The 20,771-nt window shown below is 43.8% G+C and overlaps 1 protein-coding gene across 2 annotated transcripts in view; it reads left to right on the top strand.

Annotated features, from left to right (window-relative positions):
* The first annotated feature begins 655 nt into the window (after window positions 1-655).
* The window catches only part of LOC311028974 (properdin-like), an 80,275-nt gene continuing 60,159 nt past the window's right edge, over window positions 656-20,771 (top strand). For both annotated transcript variants that reach the window (XR_014598817.1, XM_084033815.1), the window contains exons 1-2: window positions 656-770; window positions 15,027-15,165. Coding sequence is in view for 1 of the 2 variants with exons in the window: in XM_084033815.1 (XP_083889941.1) it covers window positions 710-770; window positions 15,027-15,165 (200 nt within the window). In the remaining variant the exon portion in view is untranslated. The remainder of the gene's footprint in view (window positions 771-15,026; window positions 15,166-20,771) is intronic.

Below are 20,771 nucleotides of genomic sequence, written 5' to 3'. Positions count from 1 at the left end.
CTTAGGCATCACTTAAGGTGGCATCACTCACCTTCTCTAAAAAAGTTGGCTTCGGCTTCTTAGGCATCACTTAAGGTGGCATCACTCACCTTCTCTAAAAAAGGTGGCTTCGACTTCTTGGCATAACTTAAGGTGGCATCACCTTCTCTAAAAAAGGTGGCTTCAACTTCTTCGGCATCGTACGAAATAGTGTCCTTGTTAAAAATTTTGAAGACAACCCTCAGTGGTTATTCATTTATAACAGGAATTTTACGTCTTTTATGTTTCCCCTATTAGAACAACAAGGACACCTCACGTGAGTCTATGTGTTTTATACTTTACATGTTAACATTCAGTTGAAAAAACAAACATTTATTTATGGCTTGAAAATGTACAAAATTTACCTCTGAGATGCAGTGAAGAACTACAAGTACTTTGAATGTGTGCGTGTGTGTGTGTGTGTGAGAGAGAGAGAGAGAGAGAGAGAGAGAGAGAGAGAGAGAGAGAGTGAGTGTGTGGGTGGGTGTATGTGGGTGTGTGTGTGTGTGTACAGGAAATCCTGCATTAACTCACAAATGCACACCAACTTGTTTTCATAACCTCTGTGTCTGACCTCAAACTAACTAGTGGTTTACCTTATATGGACTTCCTTTTTGTCCACACAACGTGGCAGAAACAGACTGGTAAGAGGGAGGACTGCTGCTCACACAGACGGATCTCAGTCTGCAGGATGGAGGTTCAGATGATCCTCAGGGTCCTGGTTCTGCTGCTGGTTTCTGTGGAGCATTCAGGTCAGTCTGGTTTGTTTGTCTGGTGGTGTAAATGGAATTTAACATTTCCATTAATGTATTATCATGTGAACACAGCATAACAAATATTAACATAAAATAAGGATCTATCTATCTATCTATCTATCTATCTATCTATCTATCTATCTATCTATCTATCTATCTATCTATCTATCTATCTATCTATCAGGGTTGTCATGATTATGTAAAACATGATTTGAGTATAAAAAATACAAATATGGAACAATCAGTAAACAAGCAGCCTCATAAAACTACTAAGATCTGTTAGCACTGACACCCCTGCAGCAACGTGATGTTAAAGGCATAGTTCAGAATTTTGGACATAAGACCTATTTTCCAACTCAGCCGGTGTGTTCGAGACGTCTGGAGACGTTTTCAAGAAATTTCATTCAGTTCTTCTAGTTGCCGAGTTCGCTTGTGCTATGGCTAGCGCAAGTCAATCGTTCTAGCTAGCATGGCATTAAAAACACTCATACCGACTCCACAGTGCACCCGAGGCAAATCAATTAAAACACTAGACTGTCGATGTACTATACATATCTGTGTTGATAGAATAATATTTGAAACAAAAATAACCTCGCATCGCATGAATCATCCATTTTTTGAGGGACTAGTTTCTCAGCAGCAGCGGAATTTTACTTTGCTCCGTCGGACTCAAAACTCTAAGACGTGCTGCTCGGAATCCAGCCGGTAAATACACACCTGAACACCGCCGATTTGTCGGCCCTTAAGCCCCCAAGAGGCTGTCTGAAAAGCACTTGGACCTCACACAAACACCGGGCAGCACACGCCAACGCAAATCCACACATGCGGACTCTCCGTCAGACTCAAAACTCTAAGATGCGCCGCCCAAAATACTGCCCGTAAATAGGCAATCGAAATCGGGCCGAATTGTCGGGCCTCATGCCCTCAGACCTGAGTGAAAAGCGCTTGGAGCTCAGGCAAACACCGGGCAGCCCAAGGCCCAGCCAACCCACAATTACGCACCGCTAACCCGAACCTCTGCTCCGTCCGGAGAACCGTAAACCCTCGGACGCGTTGCGGGGGATTCCCTCCTGGCACCACCAGTCTCCGTTTATTCAGTCCCGGTTCTCAGCTCCAGCGGGGGCTATCTCGGTCTCCACAGACGCTCGCGTTCTGCCCTTTGAGCATCCCTCTTGCGTAATTCTTCCTCTGTATATTCAGGCTCGTACAGGTACCGTTGGGTTTGGGTGGAAAAAAACTCCTCATCAGAGTCTTCAAAAGTTTCAGTATATTCTCCAAAAGTGGCCATTTCTGTGAGATTGAAGAAACTAGCACTGCAGGCTACTCTGCGTCTGTAGCAATGACAGCAGGTAAACAAACTATTATAGAACCGGTAACTTATAAGTGCTAGGTGATATCAGTCCGCCGCTGACATAGCCTACTAGGAAGTATGACACGCTGCTGCTGCTGAGACATAAATCCTTAGAAATGCAAGGTTGGTTTTATTTCAAACATTCTATCAACACAGATATGTACATCGATAGTCTGCCGTTACAATTGATTTGCCTCGGGTGCACTGTGGAGTCGGTATGAGTGTTTTTAATGCCATGCTAACTAGAACGATTGACTTCTGAGTCTCTGAGCTTTTTTATCTTATATGTATATATTACAATATTTATTTGAACTGTGTAACTGACAGCATGTAAAACAGTAAATTATTTGTATCTCTACTGCAAACTCTTCTGTTTGCATCAGAAAAACACAACGTTGAATGTTTTCAAAGTTATTTATTGTTAGAGCAATGGTACTATTAAGTACTCATATCAGTACGTGGTATCAGCAAGTACTGACATTTAAATATTTAGACTCAGTCTGATATAAAGTGGTATCGGTGCATCTGTATTTGTAGAGGCTTCATATTCCTGTTCATATACACCTTCTGTCATTTATCTTTCTGTTCCAACAATATACAGAGAAAATTTTATTTTTTTCTGAATATATATATAATTAGTGCTGTCAATTGATCACAATTTGCCGTACTTAATCGCTTTCTTTCTTCTTAAGAATAAAGTATGTTATAATGGATATTTAAATGTAAAATGATGGAATTTATGTAGAATCAACACAAAGGAAGTTTTTAAATTCAAATAATACTTCAAAGAAATACTTGTTAAATAGCAGCTTTTTTAACTTTAAGCACAGATTCTCTCATGTGAACTACAGATTTCCAAAGAAACCATCAAGGCCATCAAAATTAACTGTCAGCTTGAAAAAGGCATATTTCTTATATGCACTAACAGAACATTTCAAAAAGATCCACAATAGAACATGCAAATCTAGAAAAATGAACAAGGAAATATTCTGCTGTGAAGTCAGACCAGTCTGTTTACATTGTCAGAGGACAAAGCAGCACACGCCACATCTAGTGTTTCTCACGCAGACAAATTACCGGGATAATTAAACCCCCCCTCCCCCCAGAATATATAAAAGTGTGTGTGTGTAAATGAAGTGTAATGGAAACAAGATGTAGTGAAATAATAAACAGGAGGTATAGCAGAATACAAAGTGACACATTTATCAGGTGTGAAAATCACATATTAGATCAGTCAGGTCAACCGTCTTTGTCCTAACTTAAAGTGGGTCATCACATGGAGTCTCACTGGGACATTTGTCCTTTCGTGTGCTTATCAGTCTTCTCGTTGTCTTGATGAGGAACAAACTTTAGCTTTATTAGAAGTACGGGGTGTTTTAGTCCTGGCAGCCAACAACACGTTGTCACAGTGTGATTGGAAACAATGATGTCTCAATCTGTCTTAAGACTTCTCAGGCTGAATGTCCAACCCATTCTCACTCCAGGTTGTCTTCGTCGTCTGACACCGCTGCTCATTTAGTTTTGACAAAATCACCCACTCCATTGCATCATGGGCAGAAAAACTGGTGTGTTATAACAGCTTGGTAGTCCACACAGGATAGGGAGGTGGAGTAGTCAAACAAACACAAGACAGGGGATTGCTGGTCATGTCCAACAAAACTTGGGTAAGAAGAGGGTCAGTATGAAGTTTGGAGATCTGGCCAAACTGTTGTGGAGAATGTGTAGAAAAATTCACACAACATGTAATTTCAATCAAAAAGGGAAGATGGTCGAAACAGCTAACGGTGGAAGGAGAAGATTAAACAAGACAAAACAGTCACAGTCTCGAAAAACGAAACAAAATGATACTGATTCTCGGAAATTGCCCTGAAAATGATGTAACTCTTGTCAAGAACAAACTATGTTGAAATCTGGAAAACCATTGACAGGCAAATTCACACACATGCACACACACACAAACACACACGCGCACACACATACGCACGCACGCGCATTTGATTGCTAAACGAAAGTGGGTACAACTGCAGCTACATGTCCAAAACTCTAACACAGTCTGTGTCACCAACAGTCATCTGAGTTTAACAGTTCACATCAGCTGCAAAACCGGCTCAGTGCCGCGAAAACACTCCTCATTGCGACAACACACACTGTCACTCAGAACATAGTGAGAAGAAAACAATAACACCAGACATCAACACACAAGTTAGACACTTTTCATCTTTACAGTTGAATAATTTGAGTGACTTCACGCAAATCAATAGCTTTCTTTAAAAAAAAGAGTGACATTTTTTCACATGAACATTTTTATTTTATATTATACATTACATATTACATTTTCTTTTAGGTAAACAAGAAGGAATGAAAATTAGCAGTTTGCTTCAATAGATATATATTTGTATTTTCTCTGTAGGCATTTACTAAGACATCTTCCTTCATCCGAACATATCCTTCCTCTACCTCCTGTTGGGATTTTGGGTTCTATTGTAAAAATATATTGAGTTTGGGTCACACCCTCACCCCCCCTCTCAATAATATGCAAACATGATCCACAACATGGTCTAGAATTGTGGCCCTTATTTCATCAGAAGTTACAGCTCTTTGTTTTCTTCTAGATCTTCCTCCACGCAGCACTCTCACTGCCACTCTTCTCCCTCCAACATCTTCATTGGTCCATTTCCTAAAAAAATATATCTATATGTGTTCACTAACTCGTCTAAAACAAGACACCTGCTGAGGCTTTCAGCTGAAGTTACAACCACCAGTGTTTGAAATCATCCTGTGTTGAATGTGAGGTTTACATTTTTGACAGCGGTGTGTTGATATTTGAACAAAGTGCTGTAAATCCAGTGTTGTGCAGGTTGTGGTTAAAGTCAGGAGAGAAGTGTGGAGAGTTTTGAAAACTGTGTTCAAGCAATGAAAAAGGAGCTAGAGTTTTGTCCACAAAGGAGAAGAGCGGAAGTCTCTCAGTGACAAAGGCCGACCTGGAAGAACATCTGCAAAATTCCTGCACAGATGACCGATAACCCAACCCACCACGACCAACAGCAGAAAAGAAGATCCAGGGGCGGAGGCCATTGGTCAAGTGGCCAAAGTCCTGCGACAAGACGCTGTGGAAGGAGGTCAACATGGATCTCTGCAGCATACTGGAAGGGATCAGAGGCATCACCATTAAGTAGTTAGAGAAAATGGGTAATCTCATCTATGCCTATGGGGTGGAACAGTTTGGAGTAGTCCAAGGCAAACGAGCTGCTCCGGCAATCCCCACTAAGGCAGACAGAGATAGATAGGGGTGTGCATTGGCACTGCCCTCACAATTCGATTTGATTACGATTCACCAGATAATGATTAAATTCGATTCAATTCAATTCTACGATGCATCAAAATTCTACTGCACACAACAAGGCAAATTTTTCATCAGTCATGAGGCAATACAAGCAATCAGATATTGAATAACAGATTTCATTGGCTGCTTTGTGTGTATTATCACTCTCCTGTATCTTTGACATAAATGTCAAATAAAATACAATTTAATGGTACTCATCAGAGATTGGGCAGTTCCGACAGATCAGCCTTCTAAACGTCGAGGGAAAGATCTTAATCAGCATGGTCGCTCGCAGACTGGCAGGATACCTGTGAAGAAACAACCTGATTGACACGTCAATCCGGAAAGCAGGCATCTCTGGCTTCTCCAGATGTGTAAAACACGCTAGTGTCATCTGGCATCAGATCCAGGTTGCCAAAAAGGAGGGAAGAGATCTTCACGTGGTGTTCCTGGACTTAGCGAACACCTTTGGCTCAGTCCCTCACAAGGTCCCTCTGCTCTCACAACCTTTGTCAGGGCCTACTTCCAGGACGTCCAACTCTGTGTGACAACAGCAGAGTACACCACAGCATGGCAACACCTGGAAGTGGGAATCATGGTCGGGTGCACCATCTCCCCGTTGGCCTACACCCTGGCCATGGAGGTCATCATCCGGGCCTCTCGATGGGTGGTTGGCAGACAGCGAATAAGACCTGGGTTGAGGCTATCTCCGGTCAGAGCCTACATGGATGACCTCCCAACGCTCACCACGACCAAGGCTTGCACTGCACGACTGTAAGAAAGCTCCAGTAAAACATTGAGCTGGCTCGCATGAAGATCAAGCCGAGCAAGTCCAGAAGTATCTCCATTGTCAAGGGGAACCTTTCAGACCACTACATTGGCGAGGAACCCATTCCAGTCTCAGAGAAGCCTGTGAAGAGCCTAGGTCGTTGGTATGATGCCTCCGTCAAAGATAAAGTGCAAGTAGAGCAGCTCAGGAAGGAGGTGGCAAGCGGCCTGGAGAACATCGACAACAAGAACAACTGATCGCTGGCAAGCTCTGGTGCATGCCGTATGGACTACTTCTATGACTCCTGTGGCCACTAACCTTATATGAAGTCCTGCTCTCAAAGGTGGAAAAGCTGGAGAGAATAGTCAGCTCATATGTGAAGGAGTTGCTTGGCCTTCCCAGGTGTCTAAGCAGTGTTGGGCTCTACCGCAGGGAGAGGGATGTTACATCTGTCCATTTACAGTCTGGCAGAGGAGTACAAGTGCGCCAAAGTCAAGTACCCCAAGCTGCCCCCATCCTGGCCACTGGGGGAAGTGAACCCCACTGGCTGCAACTGAACAAGCAAAGGCAGCACTCAGGCACAAGGTATTGTGGGCCGAGTGCAGGAGGGGAGGAGCGGTCTTGGCCTTGGCGCCAGTACACGTGGAGCAAGCCCACTACATCTGAGAGATGCAAGCTGGTGGTCCAGGAGGTACGTCAGGAAGAGGAAGCGAGAAGGTGTGCCCAAGCTGTGGCGCAGGCAAAGCAAGGGCAGTGGATGGCATGGGAAGGAGTGGAGAAGAGGAAAATTACCTGGAAAGAGCTGTGGGAGCTGGAGGCATTCAGGGCAAGCTTTACCATCAGAGCTGCATACGATGTCCTACCTTCTCCCGCAAACCTTAACCAGTGGTATGCCAAAGACCCCAAGTGCCCACTATGCCCAAGTCCAGCAACACTGAAGCACATCTTGGTGGGATGCAAGACCAGCCTCACTCAAGGCCGTTAAACCTTGCGGCACAACCAGGTGTTAAAGTGTCTTGCAGATGTGCTGGAAAGTCAACGGAAGAGGGTGAATACCCTTCCACCCTCGTCAGCCTGCTGGTAGCCAACACCGTTTGTTCGGGAGGGTGAGGGTCAAACCAGCCTCACCACCATTCGACCAGACACCGGAAAGCTGGGCAAAGCACAGGACTGGAAGCTGTTGGCAGACCTGGGCAAGAAGTTCTGCTTCCCAGCTGAGATTGCAGCCACCAACCTGCGACCAGACCTTGTTCTCTGGCCAGCCTCGCTCAAGTCTGTTTACATCATTGAGCTCAACATGCCCTGGGAGAGTGCAGTGGAGGAGGGCTATGAGCGGAAGAAGCTGAGGTACGCTGAACTTGCAGCTGATGCACAACAACAAGGCTGGAGTGCAAAGGTACGCCCAGTGGAAGTAGGCTGTAGAGGGTTCATAGCCACCTCAACATCCAGGCTACTCAGAGAGATGGGAGTGTGAGGGAAAGCCAACCGGCAGGCAGTCAAAGATCTCTCCAGGCTGAAAAGGGGAGCCAGTGGCTGTGGATGAAGAGAAAGGACTCCACCTGGGCCTTCAAGTGAGGGCGATGGCATCTAGGGAGTGAACCTGGGACGCTAGGATCCACTGCTGAACCCTCTGGAGGTGTCGTGGGCCTTTCAGCGAAAGACCCATGAAGGAGGGCGCCCAATTTACAACCCAAAGTGTGCCATCCCTCAATTGACCATCCCACAGAGTCTCATCGCTGAAAGTATGCATGAAGGGATATCAACATCCAGTCCTACACAACAGATGACATGAACTGCTGCTGTGCAGACTGTAGTTAGTTTTGCACATGTGACTTCAGTAGTGCCCGCTGTCATTTTGCTGTCAGAACAACTGTGGTGTTGAGGTGGAATAAGCTTATTTTGAGACAGGTATGAAGTGTTTTGGTGGTTGAGGTGAGATTAACAATAACAAAAAAAAAACTGTAACCACAACCTGCACAACACTGTGGATTTGCAGCACTTTGTTCACATGCTAAACACACTGCTGCCAAAACTGTAAACCTCACATTAAAAACAAGATGATTTCAGCCTGGTGACTTTCAAACACTGATGATTGTACTTTCAGCTGAAAGCTTCAGCAGGTGTCTGGTTTCATACTTGGTAGTGAACACATATAGATGTTGGGGTACTAGCAGGAGCAGATTTGGTTATTAACAGATAATTATCACTATCAATATAATTATTGATATTAATAATTCAAAGTCAAAGTAAGCTTTATTGTCAATTCTGCAATATGTGCCAGACATACAGAGGAATCGAAATTGCGTTTCTCTCCAACCCACGGTGCAATGTAACAAAACAAAATATATGTACAATAAATAAAATAAATTCCAAGTAGTGCAAGAGAAATAGAAAAACACAAAAAAACTGAATAGTGCAAATAAGTAGAAAAACAGGAGATGAAAATGTGCAATGTAATGGACAAAAGAAAATACACTGTACAATATATAAACCAAATAAATATAGATGAAATTTAAACAATTAAAGGCATTGATGAAGTGGAAAGTGACTGGTGCTGTTCCTGATTGGGGGTGTCAAAGTCCAGAGTTCTTGGGGGCAGAGGGGAGTGGAGGGAGAGAGGGGAGGGTGTTGAGCTTCCTTACAGCCTGGTGGATGAAGCTGTTTGCCAGTCTGGTAGTAGAGGCTTGGAGGCTCCTGTACCTCCTCCCAGATGGCAGGAGGCTGAAGAGGTTGTGTGAGGGGTGGTTGGGGTCACCCACAATGCTGGTTGCTTAACGGGTAAGGCGGTTCCATAAATATCCAGCAGTGAGGTGTAGAAGAATATGTGTTACCTTACAATTCTTATTTGTATCTCATATAATGTTCCTTTCTCTCGGAACATCAAATGTCCTGCTGAGCTGTTTTTTTATTGTGTTTAACCCTTGCCGTCTTGATGAAAAGACTCTTTGATCTTTCCTTCTTCCTGAACTGTCTCCGTAACATTTGTCTCACATACATTGATCAAGGCCCGAAGGATGAACCCTGTAGTGACATTGTCTAGCTGTCCCGAGAACAGTCACACCTTGTAGACATCCACAGATGTCTCTTCCTCTGCAGAGAGACATGTGTTGATTCAATGCAAATCCACTCATGACGCCTTCCCTTTTGTTCTCCCGAATGTTCTGTATAAATCCACCTCGGCCAGGCCATTCGGGAGAATGGATCTTCATGGATACACTGTGAATTTCTTTTCTCCACTGTCAGTGATTAAACCTCATTTGAACCAGCCACAGAATTGGACCTGGAGAGTTTTTCTTCCACAGAGGGGATATATATTAATATATTAATTAATATATTACTCAATTAATATGATTATTAATGTACAGGGCACCACCCTGGAATCAGGGAAAAGATAACCGAACCTGTATTTGTCACGCCAGTGAGGTTTGTCTTGGTTTTTGTCTTGTGAACTTCCTGTTTTACTTTTAAAGAGTAACTCCCCTCTCGTTTCAGGTCACTTGCCCTTCCTCATGTGTCCCCAGTCTGACGTCATCCCTGATTGTTTTCACCTGTTGCCCATTATCCCTCTCTGTATTTAAGTCTGCGTCTCCCCTTGTCTTGTGCCAGTGCGTTTTGTCTTTTGTCTCTCGTCTCATTCCAAGCTAAGTCAAATTGGTATTTTTGCGTTCTGTTGTTTGTCTCTGCCCTCCATCTGAGTCCTCCCTCCTTGCCCAAGCCGGACATAAAGCACTGGCCAGTATGGACTCAGCAGGGGTCAGGCAGTTTGTGGAACTCCTCCAGAGCCGAGAAGTCCGCCTGTCGTGCCTGGAAGAGCCACTAGGTGGAGCTATTCCTCTTAGAGTTCAGAGACGGAACAGCTGAACATAGGATACGTGTGGGGGCGATTTGTGTGTATGTATGTGTTAGCAGAGACAAAGAGAGGAGCAGGGAATGCACGCGAAAGAGATCGGTCCCCACAACACACAAAGGTCAGTAAGCGTGTTACCATCACACGGTAGCTCGGCGAGTAAACTGGCATTCGTCTGGCGGGATTCCGGTCTTTTAACTGATAGTAGCTCGCTTATGGAACTCGTATGTGTGTCCGAGGTTGAACCAAACACTTTACAGGAATAAACCCAGCTGCGTGGGTACACAATCAGCACTCGAGAACAGCAATATAGAAAGCAACGGAATCGGCGGTCCGTGGTCAAAACTTAAAACACATTAACAAGTATTACAAGCATATCCTACACTATCAAACCTATGCCTCTGCCCAGACAACAGCCTCTTACTTGGTCGATGTGCGTGAGTCCGTCCTGTGCGGGTTTCTTGGTGCGCCGCCAGCTGGCAGTGGAGGATGCAGCGGGTCGATTGAATCCAGACAAGAGCGGGGCTTAGCAGTTATCCTTCTCGCTGGTAGCTTGGATGAAGAAACAGCTTGTGTTTCTTCCTCCTGCAGGCAAACAAAAGATTGCGCAGTGCGGCGATTTGGTCGGTTGACTTCAGACGAGAGTGGGAAACAGGAGATTGCACGGTGCGGTGATCTCCTGTTGTAGCGGTGTGCTACGGTGGAGAGAGAGAGTGTTGAAAGGTGGCACTGACCTTTATACCCCACGGCCGTATCCAAGGGGCCCCTGGGGCTGTCAGCCAATAGGGCACCAGAGTTGGTATGACATCAGACTTCACACCTTGGTGAGAGGTGTGAAGCAAGATGGAGGTTTTGGGGTGTAGTTCTTTGTCTCCTTTGTTCTGACCGCATGTGAAGGCTTCTGGCCTCCGTGTAGGCCGTTCTTTGTTCTCTTTGGTGAGGTCCCAACATAGATATAGATATAGGGAAAGAGGAGAAAGACTGTTAGGAAATGGAGACAGGTTTGTGGAGGGATAAGAGTGGCAGGGAGACAGGTTGGTGGAGGGAGAAGAATGGCAGGGAGACAGGTTGGTGGAGGGAAAAGAATGGCAGGGAGACAGGTTGGTGGAGGGAGAAGAGTGGCAGGGAGACAGGTTGGTGAAGGGAGAAGAGTGGCAGGGAGACAGGTTGGTGAAGGAAAAAGTGTGACAGGGAGAAAGGTTGATGGAGGGAGAAGAGTAGCAGGGAGACAGGTTGGTGAAGGAAGAAGTGTGACAGGGAGAAAGGTTGATGGAGGGAGAAGAGTAGCAGGGAGACAGGTTGGTGGAGGAAGACCTAGAAGAAGACAAAGAACTGTAACTTCTGATGAAATAAAGGCCACATTTCTAGACCACGTGGTCAACCCTGGTCCCTCATTGAGAGATTGGGGGGAGGGTAAAATCCAGTTTTTCCACCCAACAAACAGCTGAGAGTTGCATCCTTACAAAAAAATGTAAACGTTACAGGAACTGAATTCTGTATTGTAATTCTAGAATGTTATATACCAACAGTTTTTATTGTAAAATATATTTTTAAAATTGGACCCAAAGGCCCCCAACAGGAGGAAGAGGATGGATATGTTCAAATGAGCAGCAAATGCTATTGTTGACATCAAGTGTAAGATACTGTGCAGACCAGCTGAGTGGGGTTTTTTCTAACCTCTTCGAAAGATGTGTTGACTCAGGCCAGATACCAACAGTCTGGAAAACCTCTACAATAATTCCTATCCCCAAAGTGAAAAACTCTAGGGAACTCGAGGACTTAAGACCTGTAGCGCTCAGATCCTTGGTTATGAAAATGTTTGAAATTGTTGTGAAATTGTGTGATAATAACTACCTTAACCTGAATGTAACAAAAACAAAGGAGATAGTCATTGACTTTAGAACCTTTAGTAGCAAACAAAAGGCAAGCATTATCCATGATGAGGAGGTACAAATAGTCAACAGATATACAGTAAGTACCTGGGCACTGTGTTCGACTCAGAACTTAAGTTTGACGCCAACACTGACTCGATTGACAAACATGGGCAACAAAGAGTCCACTTACTCAGGAAACTCAACTCTTTTCATGTCTGTACCCCCATCCTATACAGTGTTGGGGTACTAGCAGGAGCAGATTCAGTTATTAACAGCTAATTATTACTATCAATATAATTATAGATGATTATTAATGTACGTATTGTATTGTATGTATTTTACCACCAGGGAAAAGATAACCAAAACTAAATCTCAACCAATCTCAAAGTAAAGGGGTTTTTATACTCACATGCCAGCCATTGTGATCATTGGCATAGGAGTAAAAAACAAACAATCAAAGGCGTGAAATCCGAGAGAGAGATGGCAGGGCGGCAACCACTAGGTGGAGCTATTCCTCCTGCAAGCAAATCCCGATCTTCTCGGGATCCAAAATACAAAAAAAAAAGAAAAAGACGAGGAGAGGAAAAAAGGAGTGAAAAACGGACTGTATCTCGTCCGCCAAGTTTGGGGAAAGGCTGTGGCCTAGGACAAAGGAAAAGCTGCAGACGTTGAAAGTTCATCTCCTGTTGTAGCGGTATGCTATGGTTGAGAGAGGGCGTTTTAAGGTGGTCGCTGACCTTTATACCCCACAGCTGTATCCCAGGGGACCCTGGGCAGGCGATTGCTGTGTTGAACACTTGTCCTGTTGCTGCCCCTTGCACGTGATGCTGATCTGATGTTTTTCTGACATACAGTACATCTTATTCTTATTCCTGCTGTTGATATGTATGACAGTGTTGTCTATGTGCTTATCTGTGGATGGGTTAAGCTACGAATGAATTGCCCTTTTGGGATCAATAAAGTTGTTTGAACTAATATAGTAATTTAAAAAAAGTTGAAAGAAAAACAACATGTTAAATGCTTATACTGTACAGTACTGTGAGGGTTATAGTCTAGGCCACAAATTGTCAACATCTCCTTATGTTTTCTCTGGTGATGTACAGTTATCAATGAAGGATGCACATTCCTCTTCTTTGTCCTCACACATTGTCCCGGCCTGCCACGCTTCTTTCCCACCAAGTGTTTTCAAACGTGATTATTCTGAAGCCATTTGACTGTTTTCGTAATTAGACTAAAAACAGGACACCTGGGAGCCTTTCAGCTAAAATTGCAATCGAGACATTTACCATTATTCTGTTTTGAATGTCTTTTCAACAGTTTTATAATCTGTTTTATTGAAAAATTTGCTGTGCTGTGTGTTATACAAAAGTGTGATAAAAGTGCTCCTTGTGATGTTGGGAAATGTATTGACTCTGAAAATACTGAGTTTGTTCTAGTCTTGCTCTATAAATAACTTTTGTTATACGACACTATAAATAAAATTGGATTTAACAAAAATTAAGCAGGTGGGTGAGTGTGAATGAGAAAATAGTTCAATGTGGTAATTTAATGTATTTTGTGTGAAAGCAAAGAAAACTGATTCACAGTTTGGTCAACATAGGCTTATGTTCCACTGACCAGTGTTGTGGGTAACGCGTTGCAAAGTAACGCGTTAGAGTACTCTAATTACTTTTTTCGTGTAATGTGTAATGTAACACGTTAGTTTCGTGCGTCAAGCAATCAGTAACTTAATAAATAAGTAATTTTTTTTTTTAAGTAATCCGTTATTTGGAGAATTTCTCCGGATAAGACATTCTTTGCATCCAAGCTGGACAGCAAGGAGGCCCTGCTGGCTGCATTCCTAAATTCAAACTGCGCTGGGTAAAGGATGAGACTAAAAAAAGACGCTGCCAAGGTGCTGCTTGCTGCCGAGTGCCGTGCGCTGGGGCATCCACTGCCGGAGGAACTGCCACCTGCACCTGTCAGCGGAGGAGATGCTGAGTCCAACTTTTTTCATTTACAGAGGACAGACAGGTCTCAGTCAGTGGACACTGAAATTGCTGAGTATCTTAAGTCAGGTGTCGAGATCGATATGTTAAACAAGTTCCCCAGGATCAAGACAGTATTTCTGCGCTTCAATACCCCTCCACCCTCCAGCGCACCCGTGGAGAGGCTTTTCAGCCTCGGGAGTCTCGTTCTTACTCCCAGGAGAAATCAACTGTCGGACAGACGCTTTGAAAATCTTCTTCTGCTACGTTTTAATCACTACTTTGAAGAGTAAATGTAAGTGGACGATGGTTAAGTGAATTTAGGCCTGTGACACTTGAATAGTATTTTAGTTCGGCTATTGGGCTATTTGTCATTTGCCTGTGTGCCAGTGAGCAATTTTATTCGGCCCGTTATAATTTTTGTTTGACATAGAGGCAGCTGTTAAAATTTCTGTTAGATCGTTGACTGGTTGTTAATTTGGATCTGAATCTGCTACCTATTTACCTCAGATCGTGTTTACAAGTAAGCGCACTTTATGCACTTTCATAACTGCATTCGGGTTAAAAATATTCAGGAGTTACCTTTTTGGTGCTCATAGGCTACCTGGGCTGGGTAGGTGTGCATTTTGATTCATATGTTGTGTGATCAAAAAAAATATTAATTAATATGTGGCATATTGCTAACTGTCTTTTTTGTTATCCTGCAGAGTTAATTTGGTTGGATGACTGACATTATTCATCATTGTCACAACTTCTCGGTGCATTTAAAGGAGGCTGTGTGTGTGTCAGTTAAGTTGCAGCATGTGCGAGGCACTGCAAACGGCTTTTAATTTTTGGTAACGCATGAGTACTCTAACGTGTTACTTTTATTCACAGGTAACGCTGTAACGTAACTGATTACTTTTAATTGATAACGATAACGTTAATTGGTAACGTTTTAACCTAATTAACTACTTTCCAAAGTAACTATACCCAACACTGCCACTGACTGTGTGAAGACTGTGGAGGATGTGACTTCAGTTTTGACTGATGCATGTTAGCAATCAAAATGTAATAATCATCATTCACATATTGACATTTCCCTTCTTTTCTTTTATTCGTGTGTGTATGTGTGTGTGTGCAGAGTGTGTGCAATGTTTTGCACGTTTCAACCTGATCCTAGGTCAGTGTGATGAATCGATCGGTGAGGTGGATGAAGACGACTGCTGTCAGAACCCTCAGCATGGTTATCAGGCAACAAATGGCGTGTGTCTGTACTGTGGGTTAGTATGTGCATACACATACACACACGCTATTGCTTACAAAATCAATGCAAAGACGTGAATTTGCGCAGGCCAGTGTGAATAACACGATGCAAACTCCTGAGAGAAACAGCATAGGAATGTGAGTGTAGTGACTCCAGACCGCATGGTGATGTAATGGTTAACAACGCTCCCTACGGTGCAGGTAACGGGTTCAACTCCTGTGGTTAACGTACCACGTTCAAGTACCGGAATGTATAAATAGTCATCCTAAGGAGTGAAGATGGTGCCAGTGTGTCAAGCGAGCCGTCAGCTGCTCTGACTGTTGTGTGTGTTTCTGCTGCTCGAGCTGAGAATCTCTGCTAAAAATCTTGTCAACTCATTATAACTTATTATGGACAAGCGTAGCGGCTGTCTGGTGAGGCTGAGGGCCCGGTTCGTCCATCCTGATCGTGGTGGATTTGTAGCTGGGACCCGCCCGTGTATCTCTCGACGATCGCTGGACCCTTTCGCTGCCTGGTTGGTACCGATGCCGGGCTTGGATGTGGTGTTCCAGCCCCACAGACCCTGCTCTCCTTGTCTCTGCTGGCGTGGAGTGAATCTGTGGAACCTGCAGCCTCTGTGTCAGGCTCACTGCAAATAAATCTTTTATCCTTAAGGATTTCTTCTCATCCAGGGAACTGGATTTCCTCTTTATCTCCGAGACATGGCTGAGTGTTGGTGAGTTCAGTGTCTTCACAGAACTCTTACCTGATGAGTGCTACTATTTTAACTCTCCTCGGACGTCTGGCTGATATTATGCCCAATATGACCGGGTCCTTATTGTTGGAGCTTATAATATTCATGTGTGTTGCCTTGAAAACCCTCTGGCGCGAGACTTTTTAAACATCATTCATTCTTTTAATCTTGTGCAGTCTGCACTTGGGCATTCACATGAACGTGGTCACACACTTGATCTCATTTTATCCTATGGTTTGCCTATTTTTAACCTGGAGGTCTGTGACACTTTTTTCTCGGATCTCATGCCTGTACTCTTTGAAGCTGCTGTTCGCTGTCACACAGTTAATCCTTGCACTGCTGCTCGCAGATGTTGAGTTATTAACCCGTCCACTGCTGCGAACTTCTCAGCTGTTTTCAGTCAGAACTGCGTCATTCCTGATTCTGTGTGTGAGGATACAGAGGCTCTTACCTCATTGTTTCTAGACACCTGTCAAACTGCTATAGACATTGAAGCTCCATTAACGACCAGGTAGCAGAAAACTAAACCAGAGTCTTGGCTAAATGAAACAACCCGCACTGCCAGACAGGAGTGTCGTAGAGCTGAGCAAAAGTGACAAAATTGCAAGTGTCTTTTCAAATGTTGAGAGATTGCTGGCGTCATTACCAATCCGCTGTGAAAGAGGCTAAAAGAAATTATTATTCTGATATTATTCTGTTAAACTCTCACAAGCCTCGTGTGTTGTGTTTAAAGTCAACTCAGCTCTGATCGCACCACAGACTGTTGGATTTGAGCCTTCCCCTGCCGTGTGTGTATCTTCACTTCTTCATTGATAAAGCTACTTCTACCAGAGCACTTATTTCACCTCCCCAGCTCTGCTGTTTTGGACACGTTTGAGCCTGTGACCCCGTCCTTTGTGCAGGAGACTGTTGGTCATTTGAAGCCCTCAGGTTCTCCTGATAATACTGTCCCTCCCTGACTTTTCAAAGAGGTTTCCCCCACTGTTGGGCCATCTCTTTTCACAGTTATGAACAGCATTCTGTCCTCTGGAGTGCTCCCTGTACATTTTAAACATGCAGTTGTGCAGCCTTTGTTAAAAAAAAACCTGGGCTAGATCCTACTGTTTTGGCAAATTTCAGGCCCATCTCTTAATTGTCTTTCCTGTCTAAAATCTTGGAGAAGATTGTTTATTCTCAGCTCTTGGGCTTTTTAAAGGAACAAAATATTCTTGAGATTTTCCAATCCGATTATAAAACATTACACAGCACAGAATCAGCACTTTTAAGAGTTTTTTAATTATATAATTTTAGCTACTGACTCTGGTCACTGTGTTGTCCTTGTATTTTTAGATTTGACTGTAGCATTTGATATAGTGGATCATGAAATCCTGATTGCTCGTTTAGAGCAGTATGTGGGCATCAGTGGCACAGCACTTGAATGGTTCAAGTCCTTCCTTTCACATTGGACTTTCTGTGTCAGCCTTGATGACTCTGTGTACTCCACTGCTCCTCTCTCATGTGGGGTCCCACAGGGCTCTGTGCTTGGCCCTCTTTAATTTTCTCTCTATTTACTCCCACTGGGTTCCAGGGGAACATGGCATTTCTTTTCATTGCTATGCGGATGACAGTCAGATCTATGTCCCTCTTAAAAAGTCTGACAACTACTCTTTTCAGCCTGTCATGATGGGGTAAAAAGGGAAAACTATGGAAATGGGAGGAGGACCCAAATGCAGTTACTGAGACAAGGGGGCGAGATAGGGAGAAACAAAAAGCGCGCTTTATTAGAGCTGAACACAAAATCCAGGGAGTCAGGTACAAAGAAATAACTGTCAAAGGGGACAAAAGGCAAAGTAGCAAAAAACCAGCAAGGCAAAGTAGCAACACAAAAGGCAGGACAAAGTACAAAGAAAAAGGCAAAGTTCTAATCAAACACGGAAAACTGAAAACCAAAACATACCACAAAGGGACTTGAAAGGGGTAGGAACATGAGCAGGATCAGATGTGGACAAGAGGCATGAACAGACGTGAACAGAGGCCAACAGATACAATTAGAAAATTCCCTCTGGGGAAATTTTGAAAGGGCCACGGGGACTACTGCCGGAGTGCATATACATTATGATGAGATTCTTCAGATATTTCAAATGAGACAGAGTTGTTTTAGAGGCAAATACAGAGACTGCTTGCTGAAAAAGCATAGCTCTGAGCAGCTAAAAATAGCTTACACCAACAAATAAAGGTAATGAACCTACTGCTGTGACTATAGGGATTATGGCAATGGGCCAATTTGCCAAAGTGTTGAACTATCCCTTTGTTTTTTTTCTGGCATAGACGCCTGTTATTTAGCAGTGGACAGAGAGGAAACATGGGAGAAAATTTGGAATAATTTCATTTTAATGCATCAATTTGGTGAATTTTGAGAACCAAAACATGACAAAATATAACATACTGACCAATTTCTGCCAAACTGCTGGTACTGATACAAATGTTGACATACTAAATGGGGTTGAGGAGTTTAAGCATTCAAGAAAAGATGAAAACAAAAATGACTAAAACACAGTGAGCCTTTATACTATTAGTTTATTATGACTATTATTATTAACAATAATAATTATATAATTGGGTGACTATTCCTCAGCCTTCCTTGGTGTTTTGGTTTTGACTAAAGCCCCGTTCACATACGTCGCCACTCGCCCATCTCTGAGCGACAGCTGTCAATGAATGTGAATGTGTTCTAATGCGGAATGTGTCCAGGACAGGCGATGCGATGTGGCCGGGTACGGAGATATAATCAATTTAACTTTCTGCGATGCGAGTGAAGCGAGTACCAAGCGAGTACCAATCAGAATGTAGAATAGAGATGATTGACAGTTGAAGTCAACAGAGAGTTCCACAGAGAGTGGCCGCTTGAACTCGCCGCTGGCGGCAGTGAATTTTTTTTTGCCAGCGAGTAGTAGTAGTGGCGTATGTGAATGGGGCTATACGCGCACGCACTGTCAAACTCGCCAGCTGAGGGGGGGGAGGCGCGGGTGCCTAACAACACTCAACAACACACATAGGCTACCTGATTGATCAACAACAAAACACTTGCTACCCGCATTTGGCGTGTGCCAATTTCATGCCCTGGAACTGAGACTCAAGTACTGACGATTCTGAGACTCAAGTACAGAGTACTACTGAGACTCAAGTACTGAGGACTACTGAGTACTATGTACTGCTTTGCACTCAACTGTTTGCCAGTACATGTCACTGAGCTCAGCTGTCACTCAAGTACTGAGTACTACTGAGACTCAAGTACTGAGTGATACTGAGACTCAAGTACTGAGTACTACTAAGTACTATGTACTGTAGTGTACTGACAGTACATGTCACCGAGCTCAGCTGTCACTCAAGTACTGACTCCTACTGACTGCTCCTGTCCGCCAATCAGAGCGCACCTGCTGTCACTTCTCAAGATCAAAGCCACAGGGCCGTTTCTATGGTGACAGCCCTCTGTGTGTCTGTGTGACTCTCTAAAGCCTGTCAGATTTCTCTGCGATCGACGCAGCCTCCAAACAAAAGCTTCCCACACTCACACCGAAACTTCTATCCCCAACATTTTTACACCGTTAGCGCCACAAGACTTTGCTGAAGACACTGATCACTTTTATTTTTTCCCAGTGTCAGAAATGTTTTTGCAACTCCCCGTGGCCCTAACTAGGAAGAAATCCACAGGATAACAATAACCTATTGGTCCCCTGGCTATTTCATAGCTGTAGGGGCCAGTGCTCGGTGCGATTGCCCTAATGACCGGACAAGGAGTGAGGGGAAGACACTGGGTGCAGTCGAATAGTCTTTTTTGCTTAGGAAGGTTCCTAACTGAAGAAGTGACCCGGAAGTAAACAAGTGGCCGCCATGATAAGAGCTGTTCGAATTCTCTAAATGCATAGGAAAGGAGCTCCAATGCTTCCTTTCAGAGCTCCTTTAGCATAGGATGCAACGGACCTTCCTATGCGATAGGAAAGGAGATTACGCCGACCCACAATTCTTTGCGAGAGTGCATTTAAAGTGCCGCACACCTTGGCCGTTCATGAAAACAAACGATATGTGCATTTACATATTTAACAATGACTTTCATGCAGACATATAGTAATTGGAATAGTGATAATAAATGTGTGTGTACAGTGATAATAATTGAATGTTTTTTTTTATTTATTTCAATCATGTTACAAATGTTTGACAAAAACGAAACTAAAACCACAAATGAAAAGTAAATAAAACAACGGTCAAACAGGAAGGAGGAGCTGCTGGACCTGAAGCCGGTCAGTGAACCAGCTGTTTATAAAACCAACATGGGGAGAAGTGGACGATGCGCTCTTTGTAGTCCATTATTGTAGTTTCTCCAGCGCAGACGCACGTCAATCTCCGGTGCCGATCATCAGCTGTCAATCATCAGCGGCCGCGTTATAATGACGTATTTTAGTGAAAGTCCGGTCGGATTCTCTGAGCACCGCGGTCGACTAGGCTATTCCTAAGTCCCAAGTCTTTTTGCGTTCTCCTATCGTCTTTCCTTAACCCCGTGACGTTTTCCCCAGAGGTCAAGGAATAGGAGATAGGAATAGGAGTTAGGACCTTATTTTTTGACTATTCGACTGCACCCACTGACTAAATACACAGGGAGGCAGGGAGCTGACGAGGGACAGGTGAAACACATTAGGGCAGGTAGGGTAATCAACACGAAAGGGTGGGGAAGTCAAGACAGCAGAAACAACAAGGACCAGGAAATACAAGACATGAGGAAATCAAAACAACAAAACCCACAGTCATGACACAGCCACTGCTAAAGTGTTTACACAACCTTAAACCGTGGATGTCTATAAAAAATTTTTATGAAAAAATGACAGAAGTCATGGTCTTTGGTGGCACTTCTGTGA

Source organism: Eutrigla gurnardus (assembly GCF_963514095.1).
Source record: "Eutrigla gurnardus genome assembly, chromosome: 18".
Lineage (NCBI taxonomy): Eukaryota > Metazoa > Chordata > Actinopteri > Perciformes > Triglidae > Eutrigla > Eutrigla gurnardus.
This window is presented reverse-complemented; position numbering and strand designations above follow the sequence as displayed.